Here is an 18,795-nt window from a genome sequence, read left to right as displayed (position 1 = left end):
GATATTTACGTTACAATATGATATTATCGCGATATTTACGTTACAATACGATATTATCACGATATTTACGTTACAATACGATATTATCGCGATATTTACATCCGATATATTGTCACGATATATGTGCACATATATGCATATATACGTAGTACAGTAAGTTTTATAAGTTTATTAAATAAACAGAAGTGGAACATAACTGTCTCAGTTCATTTATTTAGTTCAAACTAAATAAATCAGATAAGTTTATGTACAGTTACACAGTTACAGTAAAGTCTTAGAGTTTTTTTAAAAACAGGCTAAAAGGAAACTAACCTTCAACTTCTACATTATATTTTGTTAATTTATCATTCTGTAGATGTAAAGTGGTAAATCTTGATTATTTAATGATTTAAAAAGTGTAATATTTCTCCCTGAGAGGAAGTTCTCACTCCCCTCACTCCCTCATCCCATCCATCAACTTAAACTGCCGTACATATGGGCTTCCTGTTAGTGCTGCCCCCTAGGGAGCAGGACATGTTAATGCATTCTCCAGATTTCCTCTGCACACTCGCTCACATGTTCTCCAGTGACTTCAGTGTTTCTCTCTCAGTGTGTGTGTCAGCTGCTTTAGGTGAGAGGTCAAAGGTCACCGCAGGGTTCACATACTTTTGGGATTTTTCACATCAGAGATTTAAAAAACAATATTCTGATGATTTTCTGCTTCCAGAGCGTTCACAGAAAACAGCAGTGTGTGATGATTTTGAAAAAATAAAACTACGTATGTTGATGTGAAGTGTGTGAAAATCAAGTCTGTGTTTCTGTTGTTTTAGTCGCGACTGATAGAAAACACAGACGACGTCGACGAGTCCTGCTGTTTGTTTTCATCACATCCTGATGTTTTTAGCAGCTCCAGTCTCTGACGGAGCTGCTAGAGGTCAGAGGTCAGAGGTCGGACACATCAGCCTGTAACATACACACAAAGACGCAAAAACAAAAAAAAAACCTGCAGCTCCACGTCTGAAATCAGAGGGTTTGATGTTAGTTTGAGGAGGTTTTTAGGTTTTAGTTCTTTACAGTGAGATAAAAACAAAGTGTGACCAGGACAGAAGTGTGAGCTGGAGTGTGTGAGAAACCTGCCGCACGGCAACAGGTGATTATCTCCTTATACACACACACACACACACACCAAGACCTGTGGTCAGATAAGAGATCCGGGACAACACACACACACACACACACACTTAAATAAGTGTCTCTGACTGTACACTGCAGAGGAGACTAACTTCTCTGTGGTTAAACTTGTCTTTTCCAGTGGATTTATGTGACGATGGTGAACGTGTGCGTGAGACCTAACGTTCATCACTGCAGCGCATGAACGTGTGAACTGAGCCTGATCATGAGTGAAGCAGAATGAGAAGAACGACGCCGGGAGGATCGTGATTTTCAGGTGAGACTGAGCTGAAGTCTGAAGTTCAGACAACGACACCATTTTCAGGGTTTTAAAGTCGCAGCTTAATCAAGTTGTAGAATGTTTAGGGTCAGTGTTCGTGTTTGAGTTATTATAGAAACAGTCACACAGGAACTGAGGTTTCCATAATCCACAATATGTTAACCTACTTTTCCATTACACAGTTCTAGAACGACTCGACTCTAGACAAACACACAAACTAGTGACTTGTAAAACAACAGTTTTCAGTGTAACTGAATCTTTAGAATCAGTTGATTAAAAAGATTTGTTCACAGAATCGTTTCCTGCATGACTGGATCACAGACTCTGTCACTGAACTGAAATACCACTGAACGTTGGGTTCATTGAATAAATAGCCTGTTAAACGTTGGAGACACAGACGTTCTTATGCTCTGACTTTGAGTCTAACACGTCCAAACCTGCGATGCTTAGTTTTGTACGATGTACGATGAGTTTACTCAGATGATGACGTATGAACAGGTTCGGGAACGTCTTAATCTCAGCAGACCATCAAACTTCTGCAGGAAGCAGCGTGAGCTCACAGACGGTGCCGGACACTTGAAGACAATCGCGACATCCTCACATTTGTAAATGACGTCTTCCGTGTGTCCATGTCACTGACAGGTCAACACTGACATTTGGACATGGACACGAGGAACGCGCTTCCCTCCTGAAGTGACAGGTGCAGAGGCTCCGCCCATTCCCGTCATGGAGGAACCGGACGTTGTGGAAAATGGAAACAAAGGTGAGCAGAGGATTCTGTCACAGTGTTTATGCTGCGATACACGTTTAGTCCTCGGCTGTTGAATTTGAGAGCAAAAACGGCTTTTTGGGGTTTTTCAAGTCAACGTATTATTTGGATTGGATTATTTCTAGTCTGGTGGAATGAGGTACAAACACAGTCAATCTGAGAAAAAAAACATGGCTGACAGCACTGCAGGGACACAAGGAAGAAAAGTGACAAAAGACTCACTTAACAAACTCTACACCTGTTAAAGTCTTTGACATCTATCGCTAATATTTCCAACAGGAAACTGAAGTTTGTGTCGCTTAGTTTTCAAGTCACTCACTCTCCCACACCAAAGCCCATAGAGAAAATCATCGATTTTACATCACAACACACAGGAGCTGTTGATCCACTGCTGCCTCCATCAGAAAGTTAATTGTGTTATTTTTTTCACTCAAATGTTTGAAAGCCTCTTTTTCCGGTTAAGCTCAGTGACACAAACTCACCACACGAGGCAGCAGTAGATCAGCAGCTCTTGTGTCCCGGGGAGCTAAAATCAATGATTTTCTCTATGGGCTTTGGTGTGGGAGAGTGAGTGACTTGAAAACTTCAGTTTACAGAGTGTAACAGTGAGATAAAGCAGTGAACTGAATATTGTGGAGATAAAAATAGACTTCAGCAGGTGTAGAATTTATTCGGTAAGTCTTTTTTCTCCAAACTTGAGTCACGCTGAAGAATCTGTAGATCTTCATCTGTTTGCTTATTTCACATTCACATTCTAACGGTCATGTGACTCGTGACCCCTGATAACCATCCCACGACCTCCTGCCGGGGTCGCGACCCTGAGATTGAGAGCTGGTGACATGTGACAGATATTTGACTCTCGTCGACGCGTTCGTGTTTCTGCTGCTCACTTTGTCAAAGAGTCTCTGTTAAAGGTTCAGTGTGTGAAATTTAGCCACTTTTGTCCGTGAAGAAACAGCTCGGTGCTGCCCTCTGTCTTTCCTTCCTGGTAGTGATTATTTTGTGTTTTCCACCGTCTGACAGAAAAAGTTTGAAAAATTATCACAATCATCAATCTTGTTTATATTATTTTATATATTTTACTGATATTCTTGTTGTCAATTATCTCCATTTTGTTTTTACTCAAAAAAAAAGCATCTTATTTTATGTTTTTGTTCATCTGAGAGATTGTGACATATCTTTTGTTTGAGTAAAATATTCTTTAAAAGCAGTGAAGAGGAGGAGGAGGTTGCAGGTCTGTGCGGTTCCTCAGTGACTGTCAGTCTGGATTCACACTGAGATGAAAACAGAGCCACACTGTGCTTCAGAGTTTGATGGAGACCATATGTTCACATAAACTGTGGCAGCAGAGTTCGTACAGGACGGAGGGAGGGAGAGGTGAGGCGGGCTCAGACTCAGTCCTGATCCTGGCCCTGGTTCTGGTACTGGTTCTGGTTTTGACTGACAGCTGGAGACCAGACTGAGATGAAGACACAGCACGTCTTGTTAGTTGCTGTGGATTAAATCCAGATGTTGACTGAGAGACGACTGTTTTACCGACTGTTGACCCGATCGCCCGCCCCCTGGCTCACTCGACCGCCCGTCTCTCTCACTCTTGACTTCCTGTTTGACTGTGTGACTGATTCATTTTCTGTCCACACGACTCACTGTCCCTGACCTGGTGTCAGCTCCACAAACATTCACCCACTCACTTCAGATCAAACTAATTGAATAACACAGTGAAGTGTGTACTGTGGCCCCCTAGTGGTCTGTACAGGACCTGCAGATACAGGTCACAAAAATACATAAATAGAAATGATTTTAAATTTCAGTTTTGTAACTAAGTTTAAGGCTATTTGTCAGTTGCAATAGCTTAATTATATTAGTTGAATAGTTATTTAGTTATAGTAACTTACCCTTTTCCAAAGGCAGTCAACTGCCCAGAAGATGTTTAGGGCTAAACTGTAGTTACTCACTTTCTTAATTAGAGTTAATTTACTATTTAATTTAATTCTAGGTAAATCAAAACTTTTTGTAGATATTTAAAAAAAAAAAAGCTGAGCAGTGGCAGCAAAATCCAATCAGAACTTTATTTTTGAAAACTGCATGCTTTTAATTTAGTGTGGACAAACAGGAACTGAGACTTTTAGTTTTGAAGATTTGGGTGGTCATGTTTTAGAGTAGACACAGAAAGTTAGATCTTTGTTGTGAATTAGTGTGGATAAGCACAAGATTAGATTGTGCTTATCCTGGAATTTTGAAAATTCCAGGACTTTAGTGTGGATGAACGCAAACTGGAGACTATTTATTTTCAAAACTACTGTGTTGTGTTTTAGCGTGGACAAACGGAAAATATATGATTTTAATTTTGAAAACTGTGCAGTCTTGTTTTAGTGTGGACACAGATTAGTGTAGTTTTCAAATAATGTTGTAAACCTAAAACATGTTAGTGTGTATTTTTACCTAAAACGTTATTTTCTTCAAAAAACTGCCACAAGTAGTTTTGAAAAGAAGTGACATCATCAGCACATGCAGAGAGCAAATACGGTTTATAAAACAAATGAGTTAGCGACAGTGACAACACAGCCTGTAGCGCCACCTTCTGATGGCTCCACACATCCTAATCACTCCAACTAGTATTAATATTAATAATAAGTTAAAATTGTAAACCTACACATCAATAATTACTATTATTATATATTTGACAGCATTTACAGTTTCCTAATTCCATTTTTAAATAAATATCAATCCTTCAGTAACTAGTGATGTGTCGTTCGTGAACAATTCGTTCAATATGAACTAATGTTTTGTATGACTCAGTATGACTGTAATGAGTCGTCTCAGTGAGTGATTCGTTCATTTTCATGCAGTACCTTCCTTCGCCACATGATGGCAGGCAGCTGCATAAGCTCAGCAGGACAGGAAACAGAAATGATTAGTTCAGGATTCACTCAACCAAGCGTCCGTTCTCAGGTCATGTGACAGCTACCTAGTCACAGTTGTGCTGTTAAACAACAATGTCAGAGAGGATAAAGGACACAAGTCACTTTATTGAAGTGTGTATTTGCTTTCCTAGGGTTTCATGTGGTTTGAATTGCTTGTGGCATTTTGTTTATTATACTTTGTCAGCTGAAGCAAACCATGTTGCCTTCAGTGTTACGTGTTTGAGAACGACCACAAGAGGGCGACAGCACCACCCGCTGTAAAAATGAACGACTCAAAAAAAGATGAGTTCAACTCACTGTCCGAGAGTAAAAGATCTGAGTCAGAGTCAGAACTTCCCATCACTATCAGTAACTTACATTTATCCATTTAAAAACAATCTTTTACAACTGTAAATGTTCTAGATCAGTGGTCACCAACGTGGTGCCCTCGGGCACCTGGTAGCCCGCGAGCAGCCAACGAGTTGCCCGTGGGCACATTTCACTTCACCTCACTTGCATGTATCCATATGATCACTGAGTAAAATGTCCTTGATATTGTTTATACAAACTGTGATAATCATTAGGAGTAAGCACTGGAATTAATGTGTATGCAATTGAATGCATAATATTCATCATTTAAATGGTAAATTGCACAAAATAATAAAAATGAATATGGTAGCCCTCCATATTATTATCTACCCTTAAGGTAGCTCTCGCTCTCAAAAAGGTTGGTGACCCCTGGTCTAGATTGTTCCAGAGATTCACCTCTTTTTATAAAAGCACATTTAATGGTTATACTCGTTATTATTTAACAATTATTATTGCCACACAGTGATCTGATATCTCACTGTGTTATAGCTGCTGTACAACCACCTGTCTCTCTGTCTGTCTGTCTGTCTGACTGACTGACTGACTGTCTGTCTGTCAGGTCAGTGAACAGACTGTTACCTGTCTGTCTGTCTGTTTATCTCTGTCTGTCTGTCTGTCTGTCTGTCTGTCTGTCTGACTGACTGACTGACTGTCTGTCTGTCAGGTCAGTGAACAGACTGTTACCTGTCTGTCTGTCTGTGTATCTCTGTCTGTCTGTCTGTTTGTCTGTCTGCACAGTCTGCAGTTCTTTCCTCTTGAATGTCAGCTTTTCACAGACTGAACAGAGCATCACCTCCAGGCAACCAGTGTGAACCCTCTCTCTCTCACACACACACACACACACACACACACACACACACACACACACACACACACACACACACAGATTTGCTTGGTAGGACTCTGCATTGACTCCCATTCATTTGAACAGGCTAAACTAGTGTGGACAAGAGGCTTTTACTTTGAAAACGCACATGGTTTACAGTTGGTGTGGACAAATAGAATTTTTCAGCTAACTTTTATTTTTGAAAACTAGTGTGGTCGTGTTGTAGTGAGGACGCACACAAAGATACACCTTTATTTTGTCTTATTTACCAGCTTTTGACTGGACTGAACTGAACTGAGCAGAGCTGAGTGTCACCTCCAGGCAACCAGTGTGAACCCTCTCTCTCTCTCGCTCTCTCTCTCTCACACACACACACACACACACACACACACTTGTTCGTGACAGAAAAATGTCCTAAATGAGTAACAAATACAAGAACACACACACTAACAGACATAATGCATAACCATCACAACCAAATGTCAAACCCTTAATCTAACCCAAAAAAAATTTGAATTTAAACTTATTTTTCCAGGATTTTAGGACTAAATCACTGACAGGAACATTTGATATAATCTTGATTTTTCTTAAATTAAATTCCTTCATGGTTTCAATATATAAAGAAATATATATTGAAACCATTAATATAAAGAAATATAAAGAAATTCTGTTTTCAATTAAACTAATTGATCGTTTGATGTTTATAACAGACAATTATCAAAATTATTTTTTTTGTGTTGAAACAAAATTCATCATCAAGTCCCCTTAACTCTGTCTCCCCTGGTCTGATCTGGTTCTGGTTCTGGTCTTGGACTCTGTCTCCCGCAGAGATGCCGCAGCCTGGTTGTTCTCAGGCGGACTCCGCACTCCTGTACCCCGCCTCAGAGGCTCCAGACTCGGTCAGTCCGCTCACTCACCTGGGCTCTCTGCTGCTGCTGTCCGGACACGACGCACCGAGGAGCGGCTTCGACAGGTGAGACGCTCCGAACAAAACAAACAAAGTCCTGGAACACACGAGTGGACTGTCCCGGGTCAGAACTCACTGCGGGTTATTTTATCCCGGGTTTCTCCTCTGGATTAACTCTGCTGGACTGAGCTGGTGCAGCGATGATGAGCCGGGATTAAAACGTCTGGAGGGAGAAAAAAAAAACTATTTGTGGAAGCAGAGTCCCCTCCCTCTCCCTCTCCCTCACCCCTTCACCCTCACCCTCCCTCTGACATCCACGCGCAATGGCACGAAGTGCAATAAAACCATGATCACAGAATGTGGAAAACTTTTGCAAATTGCAACACAAATGAATATAAGATTTATAAATTTTTGAAAACAAATGTACAAAATAATGTAATAATGGTTTATTGCACTTACAGGCCACCGTACAATGAGTTTTCACATTTTGGTGAGGGGGAGCAGGGCCGATAATAAGCAAAGTAAGGGCTCCGCAGCCACTTGTTGTTGTTTGTAGCCTCCTGAATTACGAATGATGTCATATAGTGTCGGGACTTCTCATTTAAAGGAGTGTGTGTGTGTGTGTGTGTGTGTGTGTGTGTGTCTTGTGGTCAATTTATTCAAATAAGACAAAGATGTAGAAAATGAACTTTATTTTTTAGTTATATAAAACTACTTCCTCTCCCCATACACACACACACATGCACACACGGTCTCGCTGCCATCTTCAGTTCACCTCTATGTTTCTGGTGTGAAATACCAGGGGGCCAGAGCTCCTGACACACTGACCTTTGACCTCTGAGGAGGGGAAGGTCTAATTTAGATTTCCAGTGGCATCCTGGTGACTGGACACACACACACACACACACACACACACACAGTCAGTCAAGTGTGGAAAGTGGAGAACCAGGTCATTTATGAACAAACAGTCAGGATCCAGTTCAGCACGTAGACTCCGCCCCCTCCTCCTCCTCCTCTGAATACATGCACTATTTAGTCGTATATAAACAACAGGTGGAAACTTGAACCAGCTGTGAGTCAGAGGATTATTGTTATTTTCTGGACAGAAGAGTCTAAAGACAAATGTTACATCACAGATCACGACTTCAGGTGTTCTATGGCTGCCTGTATCAGTGGTTGTCATGACGACCGCCTGCTCTGTGTGAGCGACATCCACCACCTTTACCAACATCTGTGAATTTAAATTTAATAAGAATCAGACTCACTAACTGAGAGGATTTATATTCAGGGCAAGGAGGAGTTAAAATGTCCAGAAAGCTCTCTGATTGGATGCAGAATGAGTACACGCCCCCTGAGAAAGGATGAGTCATCAAAGAGTATAGACAGGAGATTAATATTTAACTTTGGGATTAAACCCAGGAACATGAATATCTAATTTTTAGATCAAAACAATTAATCCCAGCAACATGAATATCACATTTTGAGATTAAACTCAGGAATTAAAAATTGGGATTAAACCCAGCAACATAAATATTAAAATTTGAGATTAAACCCAGGAATTTAACCGTGAAATATTTAACATTCGTTTATAAAACCAGGAGTAGTATTTCACTTTGAGATTGGAATTTTGGGATTAGACACAGAAATATGAATATTTAACTTTTGGATTAAACCCAGAAAAAACATTTTAATGAAGGGATTAAACCCATAAACATGAACATTTAATTTTGGGATTAAGCCTATAAACATTGGTATTATGACAGCACACAGCTGAGCGGAAGGGAATTGGGAAAAAGGGTTGCCAGTTCAATTCCCGGGATGGGTCAAGGGCTGGAGTGCCCCTGAGCAAGTTACCCCCCTGCCATCGCTCCCACTGTGTGTAAAAAGATGGTTAAATCCAGAGGTCAGATTGGTGTGTATGCAAATAAAAAACTAATTCCAATTCTTAGATTTAAAAAAGTTTTTGAAACCATTGTGACTCACAGTGTTGTTGTCCAATCAGGAGGTCAGATCCAGGGTTTCAGGACGTCATGGAAACAACAATGGAACCAGGAAGAGAAGCTCACGCAGACCAGAGCGTCGTCATCCTCCACGCCAAAGTGGCTCAGAAATCCTACGGCAACGAGAAAAGGTCTGGTGATGATACTTGTGTCATCACAACAAACTACAGTAAATAACTAAAGTACGTAAACGCTCACTCTCCCACACCAAAATCCTCGTTTTTAGCTCGCGGGACGCAGGAGCTGCTGCTCTGCTGCCTCGTGTGGTTAGTTTGTGTCACTGAATCTGAACAAAGGATTTCAAACACAGAATTTAAATAAGACTTTTGAACTTGGTGATGGAGGCAGCAGTGGATCAACAACTCCTGTGTGTGTGTGTGTGTGATGTAAAATCATTGATTTTCTCTCTGGACTTTGGTGTGGGAGAGTGAGTGGATTACAAAGTGACACAAATGGAGGTTTTCAGTCAGAAAAGTTGGTCTAATTGATTAAAATCTGAATTCTGCTCCATGATGTCCCGCAGGTTCTTCTGTCCTCCTCCCTGTGTCTACGTCAGTGGACATGGATGGAGGGTCATGCAGGACCATCTGAAAGGTGAGGAAAACAAACATTTCCGGTCCATTCTAGAGGAAACTATCAAATGCACAGGAACCATTCCCTCCTCACTCTGTTATGTCCTCCCACTCTTCCCTTCTTCGTCCCTCTGTCTTCGTCTCCTCGTCTCAGCTGCTGGTTATGGAGACTCTGTGTATCGGCTGAGTGGTTACATGTGTCTGGACACTTCCACTCAGTCTCAGGCCGACACTTTCAAACTGGTCTTTGACGAGCAGCCAAATTCACGGGTGAGAGGCAGACACGTGTGTGTGTGTGTGTGTGTGTGTGTGTGTGTGTGTGTGTGTGTACCTGGTATTCCTTATGTTGTGGGGACCTACACAGCCACATTATGGGGACTTGTCTTCCTTATGGGGACACAAATCAAGTTCCCATAACATATATTACTACATTTTAGGGTTAAAACATGTGTTTTGTTACAGATTTTTCTATTCAAAAATGTTGTTCCAGATGAAATAATCCACATTTAAACTGACTTTATTTTAGCTCCGCCCCCTCTGAGCTGACACGTCACACAGTTAGCACAAAGATGGCGGCCGTCTGCTGCTTCTGTTTTCTGTCAGTGAGTTAAGCAGTCGTTTATTTTTCTCTCTCAGACGAGACGACTGTTTGTCGAGTCAACAGTCGTCTCGTCTGGACAAACATGTGACTGTGGCTTCAGTGTCCATCAGTCTGTCGTCCACAGCTGGTGACTGGACTCAAAGCTCACTCTCAGATTTAACTCTTACTTTTCTACAGTCAACGAGGAAGTTTGCAGATTGAGTATGTGTCTGGAAAAGGGTGTAGCTCCTCCCACTTCTAAGAGGCGTGACCAGCAGACATAGATCATGGCGTCTCACGTCTAAAGTCGCTTAAAATGGAAGCAGCAGCCGAATCTTAAGACAGCTGCTCATCAGTGGACGTATACAAAAGCTGCTTGACGTCACTTTTATGTTGTCTATGTGTTAAGCCCCGCCTCTAGCACATCACTGGATGTGTAAATAATGCTGCTGGAGACGATAGTTTATATACAGTCACTGACTGTCTTTATTTAGAATCTTTGATTGTTTCTATATGCATTTATTGATCGTCTTTATATACAGTTATATATCTTTGTGTACAATCATTGTTCATCCTAATATACAGTCACTTATCGTCTATATATATATACTGCTACTGTCTTTATATATATATATATATATATATATATATATATATATATATATACATACATTTTTTAACAGTTTTTAACTACAGATTTTGGTCATCTTTATATACAGCCATTAATTGTCGGCTTTATTCATTGTTAATTGTCTTATTTGGACATCTGTAATGTATAGGTGTTGATCGTCTATATATACTGTAATTATTTGTCTTTGTCAATGATCTTTTGTATATACAGTTATTGATCATCTTTATATAGAGTCATTGTCTCTGAGCTTTCGTGCCCCTGAACATGGATCAATCATAACAAACCTGCTTCAGTGTTGCAGTGAATTTTCAGTCTAGTTAACATTTTCCAGACACATCCTTCACCCTGTCTCACTCTGACACACACACACACTCACTCACTCACAGTGAGACAGTTGTCCTCTGTGTCTCTGCAGCAGATGTTTGCGTCGGCCAAGTCGCTCTTCATCTCTGATCAAGACAAGAGGAAACATTTCCGGCTGCTGCTGAGACTCTTCCTGGGAAACAGAGTGGAGGTGGGATCGTTCCACAGCCGACTGATCAAAGTCATCTCCAAACCCTCGCAGAAGAGACAGTCCATGAAGAACGCTGACCGTGAGTCTGTCTGAGGACATCTCAGGAACATCCTCAAAAACTGAAAAAAGATTATTAGAATTCTATGATCAAAGGTGGTTTAAAGTGTTAATTATGACACAATGGAAACTTATTTGACAGACTAAACAAAGCCTTGTCACTAACCACAACAACAAATCAAATCTTGGTCCTAAACCCAATCGGTTCCTCAGAAATGAGGTTCTCCCTCATTAGGACCAGGTTTTGGTCTCCATGAGAACTACAGCTCCCAACAAGGTCAGTGTTTATGCCAGAAATGGTCCTAAAGAGGCCACAAATACAAGAAGACACACACACAGAGACAGGTCCCAGGTGTAGTGACAGTGATTGACAGGTGTTACGACCCTCGACTGTGAGGTCACTGCAGGTCACATGGTCTAAACCTACACACACACACACACACACACACACACTAAAAGGAGACGTCATCCTGACAGCTGAGGTTTCAGATGAGGTGACGTTCACTCACTCACTCAGGTTCCTGTTAAAGACTGATCATTGTGATGTTGATGCTTTGAACGTGCGTGTGTGTGTGTGTGTGTGTGTGTGTGTGTGTGTTGTCAGTGTGTATCTCCTCGTGCTCCAGAGTGGCTTTGTTCAACCGCCTGCGCTCACAGACGGTCAGCACTCGTTACCTCTCAGTGGACAGAGGAGCTTTTGTAGCGAGTGCCAGACAGTGGACGGCCTTCACTATCACCATGGGTAAGTGTGTGTGTGTGTGTGTGTGTGTGTGTGTGTGTCACTGTTTCCTGACTTCTTTCTGACTTTGTTCTCTGTAAAGTTCAGTCTCAGGTCGGTCACGTCAGGGTTTCACTGTTTGACTTTAAATCAAAAAACATCACGACTGTCGACTGTCAGCAGTGCTGTCACTAAATACACCAGACTCCTCTGTTAAATACGGACATTAACGCATTAACTGATCTACACTTCAGCATTGTGTCTCCTCCTGAACTCGTCAGCCTTTGGTCAGAAGACAAAGAAGCGAGTAGAAAATCTGGTTTCCATTGTAATGTTAAAATGTCATAATATTTTACTCTGATGATTGTGGTGACAAAGTGATTTTGTTTAACTTTAAACTTTTCCATTGTTACATAATAATAATATTATATAACTTTTACTTTATTTAACTCTTTGGCGTTAAAGGAACACAAACTTTAGCTCTTGAACTCTTTTAATGTTTCAATGATTATTTTTTGTTGAATCTTTTTCCATCGCATTTATTTGCATCAAACGTTTATCAATATTCAATTTCTATTTTTCATTCTCCTTCAAGTAAAAACCTTTTAATGCTAAATTTCAAGACTTTTTCAGATCTTCTTTGTTTCCCTTGTTTTTTCCTTGAATGTGTAAACATTTAAAAACGAGTATAAAATCAGGCTGAAAGGAAACACACCTGATATCAGCGGACGACCACCCTGCATTAATACTGTCAGTGTGTGTGTGCGTGTGTGTGTGTGTGTGTGTGTGTGTGTGTGTGTGTGTGTGTGTGTGTGGCCGGGGTGACTCAGCAGAGTTTCCCTCACACTCGTCTGTGAGCTTATTTATTCACCAGTGGACCTCCCACCACCACGACCTGAAGACCAGAACCTCAGTCCTTCATCTGTCAGCACTCTGTCCTCTATGCTATCTGTCTCACACACACACACACACACACACACACACACACACACGCGACACACACACACACACACACACTATCTGTCTGTACAGATCTAAATTAATGTGTGGGTTGCTGTGAAGGTGTGCCATTTATACAGGTATGAATATTAGGTGTGTGTGCGTGTGTGTGTGTGTGTGTGTGTGTGTGTAGTGGAGGACCACAGCGCTGACCAAGGAGACTTTGTGCTGAGCGAAGGCTTCGTCTGTTATGGATGTGTGGTCCAGTTAGTGTGCACCGAGTCTGGAGTAGCTCTGCCACCGATGGTAACTCACTCACACACACACACACACACACACACACACACACACACACTAACCTTAACACCCATGGTTCTCAAACTGTGGCATGTGTACCATCAGTGGTACATACGCTTCCTCTGATGGTACTGAAGGAGAATAACAAATACTGTTCTATAATCATTGTTCATCTGTATACACATATATATATGGCTGTTGCAGTTTGTGTCTGTCTATAGATATATACATATATATATATATATATATATATATATACATATACATATGTATGTCATTGATCACTGTGATTGATCATCTATATGCTGTCATTGATTGTCTATATATACAATTATTGATCGTCTATATATACTGTCACTGATTATCTTTATATACAATGGTTGATTATCTATATATATACAGTATATACCAGGGTATGTGATCAGAGTGGAGCTGAGGATTGTTTGACCAGAAACAAAAAGTATATTATAAATGAAATGATAATAATTAAAGTCACCTTATCTCTCGCTGCATCTTACTCTGTTGTTAATGACAGAAAAAGTCCTTAAGAGGTAACAAATAAATGAACACACACACATACACACACTGAAACATAATAGTAATCTAATAATCTTCAGTTATAAAGTGCACACTAATAATATTCAACAATAAAAACAAGCGTTAGACCAAATATAACACATAATAAAAGCTGGATTCAGGTAAAATCCACTAAAGCTTAAGTTCTATAGGAAGTCACTCTGTCGTTATTTACTCTGGCAGTTCCAGCGTCTGAGGATTCCGACTTCAAAAGCTCTGTCGCTCCGTTTTTTGTTTTCAGCCAACAATCAGGGGAAAGTTAAAGGCCTCTGTCAGACGATCTTAAGATATGAACGGGCTTATCCTGGGATAAAAGACTGCCACTGTGCTGTGGAGCCAGAACATTAAGTGCTTTAGAAGAAGCAAGACTGATTCAGAGAACACAGACTTCACCAGACCACTGGATCCACAAGAACTATCTGGATCTGTGTAGAACTTTGTCCTGTTTATTACCATCTCACATAAACATGACGACATTCAGCCCGATCTGAACTTGTTCAACAGGACTGAACCAAGTTACATTAAACTGGATCAAATCCAGATGAAACTTAATCCCGCTCCACACTAGAGGATTTTCAAATCTGACTTGATTTTAAGAAGAGAGTGGGGAGACCACACCCACAAACCAACTGTGCCACCGATTTTCAATGTTTTAATCCTGAGAAATTGATCCAGTCAAGACAGTCAAGGGACGAGATTCCAGGGATTTGAGATCTCACAGAAACTCACAGAGTGATTTAACGTGATTTCAGATTATAAACAGACTTATAGGTGGACTGTCGTCGTGTGTTTGATGTTTTGTGCTGACTTTGTCTTGTACAAGTTAGGGCTCTGAACAAAAATACGCAATCATCTGTTTCCCAGTCGACTCGCTCTCATTGGTTATTGCGGGTTTCTGCTCACGCCCCCAATCACTGTTCAGTCCTAAAATATCAAACATGTTTAATACTTCACAAGTTAAAATCTGTTAATCTGTTTATCCCTCAAACTACAGGATAATTTGGCAAGATAATCTGTTCAAATCAGACAAAGTCTCCACGTTGGAAGGACCAGATTAGGCCTAAAATCTGTCTGATTATCCTCTAGTGTGGTACAGGCTTTAGCCTGATTTTGCATACGCGTACCACATTTCATCGTCAGCATCATCAGTGTGTGGATTCTTAACAAAAATATACTTGGTTTGATCATCTAGCATCATCAGAAAGATTTTATTTTCCATGTGTCTCACAGATGTGTGTGTGTTACATAATCTGCTAATCCCAAAGGTTACAGTTTAAAACTTTCTTTTCAGCACCTCTTCAATAACAGTCTCAGCCGGGTGGCGCTCTCTCTCTCTTTCTCTGCACCTGCACTTTTACACCTCACCATGTTTATGTAGCCAAGGCCTGTGGCTGCTCTGGTTTGTTTGAAGACGCAGGATCTCGCCTCGCGTGACCAGTGGTCGACGTTCAGAGACTGCACACGTGAACAGAGACGCACTTTCAGCTGCATCAGCATCAGCCCTAACAAAAACAGTCCGATTTAAGTGTACGACTGGACGATATAGGGGAAAAAAATATCACAATATCAATAAATATCAGGATATAAATCAAATCACTATTTCTGTAAAGATGGGCGATAAATAATATCTGGATATTTTGTCATTTGTCACGTATGACTATCTGTGCTCATCTGGTTTCGTTTCATCACATATAAATCCATAAATATGTGTATATTAAACTTTCTTAACTGTGTTAGGTGATTCGTAAAGTCAACAAGCAGCACGCCATCTTAGACGTGGACGAGCCCGTGTCTCAGCTGCATAAATGCGCCCTGCAGTTCAAAGACAACCGCCACGCCTACCTGTGTCTATCTAATGACAACATCGTACAGTACCAGGTGAGACTGGTCCCTCTCTGTCCAGCGTCCAAATATACATCTCCTCCCTACATCTCATACTCTTTCTTTATTTCTCCTCCAGGCTCCCTCCAGCGCCAAAGACCCCAGCAGAGTGGTGCTGAACGACGGAGCCTGTTGGACCATCATTGGAGTAGAAATGGTGGAATTCACCTTTAATGAGGGTCTGGCCTGCATCCAGACACCAGTCAGTCCTTTTCCTGTGATCTCAGGGTTGGAGGTGAGTTTGTAATGCAGGTAATATTTGGTGGATGTAAGTTAATAATTGTAATTTTAGTCATATAGAATTCAGAATGTTTACGTTATCAAAGGGAGTGTTTTATTTTATTCAGAAATCCTGAGTTTCCTACATCTGGCTCATGAACTAGGGAACACGACCATGGTTTATTTATTGCTAGCAACAAACTATTTCCTTTACAAGCTGAGTTAGCCAAGGAAGCTAAGAGCTGGTGTTCAAAGTTGAAAGACATTACTAGCTTTACAAGCTAAAAAGGCAAATATAAGCTAGGGAACAACAAACTATTTACCTTACCAACTTTAGCTAAGGTAGATTAGTAAGGGTTGGTGATCAATCTTAACAACACATTACTAGAGTAGATGCAAATGTATCTAGGTGTGATATTGAAATATTTTAACTTAAGTGCATCTTATAAGTGTGAATAATGTCATTAATACCAGACTGGAAAAGGTGTGATCACCTCCCGCTTCAAGAGGTGCAAAGAAATTCAGATTGATCCGTCAAAAACTGTGGACAGGAAGTTGCTAACAGGACAAACATCGATGAAAACAGAACCTCCCGGTCGGAGGTAACACATATGTTTCTGTTTTTGTTACCGCAGGTAAACGGTGGAGGACACGTCGCGATGCTAGAAATCCACGGAGAAAACTTCAGCCCTCATCTCAAAGTCTGGTTTGGAAACAATGAAACTGAAACTATGTTCAAGTAAGTTATAAAAGTATCTGCAGCAGTTTTACTTTACTGTACCAACAGTTATCATTACTGTACTTTTATTGGTCAGCAGGTGTTTTTCCTGGTTTGCTTGAATAACAGATGTAGTTCTGAGGCACACGTTCTCTTCTCGTTTGAGGCTCAAATTTAGCCTTTTTTTTTTTTCTTTAAACAAACAAAAATGTATCTGTGAAAACAGGAAACACTTTATCATTCTGAGTTTAATCAATTGGATCAATTTATGAACAGTTTCTTTGCTTTCATTACTGAATATAATGACTCTTCATAATATAATTGCTCTGATGCAGCTGGTCAAATCTGAACAGCACAATGTACAAATTACAGTTTTAAGTGAGACTGCTCATAAAAGTTGACCTAAATATCAACATATTATGTAACCAAGACGTTTGAACCCAAATTATATTTCATTTGTCCCAGTTTTAAAAAGCAGTTTCTTTGGTATTTGTTGAGGAATTCCACTAAAACATAACAACAAGACCTGATAACTTTGTACAAGAATGTATATTAACTCAGACTAGAGGTGTGATGCTTAAAGGGTCTTATGTTAAACTCATCACCTGGAGTAACTGAGTCTGGCTCACAGGGAACACAGCTTTCCTCACTTTCTAAATGACATAAGGGCCCTGCAGAAACTTGACATCCAGGCGTCTCCTCACAGAATCTCACATGACGCGTCTCAAAGCAAAACAAGCGTCTCTGACGTGAGAATCCACCTCAGATCCCGCAGCAGAAGTGCTGAGACGTCGTAAGCCAGGGTCTCTGGCTGAGACCGGCTCACCACCAGCAAATACACCTCCCATCATCGGGAGGTAATCCGTGTTTCTACAACGCTCAACCACACGACGTTGTTTGCACAAGAGGCTGCAGCCAATTAGGAACATGATCCTTCACTGCCGTTTAAGCCAGAGGTGAATGAAGCGCCTTGTAGCAGGAAGTTCAATGTGTCTGCTCCTCGCTAGTATTTCATATCAGCCACACGACTGTGTTTAGTCTGTCTTCTCAACTACATAATGTCATTCAAAATCTCATCTAAATACCATATGTTTATGTGTTATATGTAAAGTGTGCACACAGCGCTGCAATGAAAACGTTAAATCAGGAAGTTTATTTTAAAAGATATTCAGGACAATGACTGACTGTTTATCTCTGCAAACTCCTCCCCAAAGGTTCCTATACTTTATCGTAAAGTACAAATTTCCAGGTAAAGGATCCTGGTTCCTGCCATGGAAACAAAGCTATGATCGTTGACTGTTACGTAAATCTGATCTACAGGTAAATTCTGCATCACCACGTCTGACCTCCGTCGTGTGACTTCTCTCCTCAGGTCTCCCAAATCTCTGCTCTGCGTCGTCCCCGATGTCTCTGCGTTCAGTGACGGCTGGCGCTCTCAGCGCTGCGTCACCACCGTCCCTCTGTCTCTCATTCGACTGGACGGCCTGATTTATCGCACGTCGTTCAGTTTCACCTACACCCCTGAACTCAAGCCGGCTGCGTCTGTGCGAGGGGCTGGAGGAGGGAGAAGAGAAGGGGGGATGGACAGAAGCCAGGAGGACGACGTCCTCTTGGAGACCATCCATCAGGAGTTCACCCGAGCAAACTTCCACCTCTTCATGCAAAGTTGACAAAGCTGTCTTCCAGTGAAGGTTTGGAGCACAATCTGATTATCAGCTGGAGTTGAAGAACTGCCCAATGTTGAAGTCACAAGCTTGAGTTAGAGATTTTGACTCTATTATCATTAATTATGTTTGTTGAATCAGAAAATTCTGAATCGTTTCAGTGGAAACTGTGAGAATCAATAGAGACAATCCAGTTCCCTCTAATCATTAAACTTATTTAAAAGTA

General features: G+C 41.0%; 2 protein-coding genes across 4 annotated transcripts in view; one reads left to right on the top strand and one right to left on the bottom strand.

Moving 5' to 3' along the window:
• The window catches only part of matn4 (matrilin 4), a 23,425-nt gene extending 15,999 nt beyond the window's left edge, over positions 1-7,426 (bottom strand). For both annotated transcript variants that reach the window (XM_044023985.1, XM_044023986.1), the window contains exon 1: positions 7,214-7,426. The gene's annotated coding sequence lies outside the window, so the exon portion shown is untranslated. The remainder of the gene's footprint in view (positions 1-7,213) is intronic.
• Positions 978-18,795, top strand: rbpjl (recombination signal binding protein for immunoglobulin kappa J region-like). 2 transcript variants are annotated; one of them, XM_044023992.1, is made up of 13 exons: positions 978-1,426; positions 2,072-2,192; positions 7,125-7,269; positions 9,206-9,334; positions 9,727-9,797; positions 9,930-10,045; positions 11,405-11,579; positions 12,162-12,299; positions 13,408-13,520; positions 15,825-15,965; positions 16,048-16,203; positions 16,823-16,926; positions 18,278-18,795. In XM_044023992.1, exons 2-13 carry the CDS (start codon positions 2,156-2,158, stop codon positions 18,573-18,575), a joined length of 1,623 nt encoding a protein of 540 aa, XP_043879927.1. In that variant the 5' UTR covers positions 978-1,426; positions 2,072-2,155; the 3' UTR covers positions 18,576-18,795. The 2 variants fall into 2 exon arrangements, with proteins under 2 accessions (XP_043879927.1, XP_043879926.1); XM_044023991.1 differs by having other exon boundaries at positions 11,402-11,579.

Source organism: Solea senegalensis, linkage group LG4 (assembly GCF_019176455.1).
Source record: "Solea senegalensis isolate Sse05_10M linkage group LG4, IFAPA_SoseM_1, whole genome shotgun sequence".
In the NCBI taxonomy this organism is placed as follows: Eukaryota; Metazoa; Chordata; class Actinopteri; order Pleuronectiformes; family Soleidae; genus Solea; species Solea senegalensis.
Note: the sequence above shows the minus strand (reverse complement) of the source record. Positions and strands in the feature narration are given on the sequence as shown.

Coding starts and splice junctions, on each gene's coding strand:
- rbpjl (XM_044023991.1), top strand. CDS start 2,156: ATGGAGGAACCGGACGTTGTGGAAAATGGAAACAAAG. Junction 9,798..9,929: donor CATGCAGGACCATCTGAAAG/GTGAGGAAAACA, acceptor TCCTCGTCTCAG/CTGCTGGTTATGGAGACTCT. Junction 15,966..16,047: donor ACAACATCGTACAGTACCAG/GTGAGACTGGTC, acceptor TTTCTCCTCCAG/GCTCCCTCCAGCGCCAAAGA.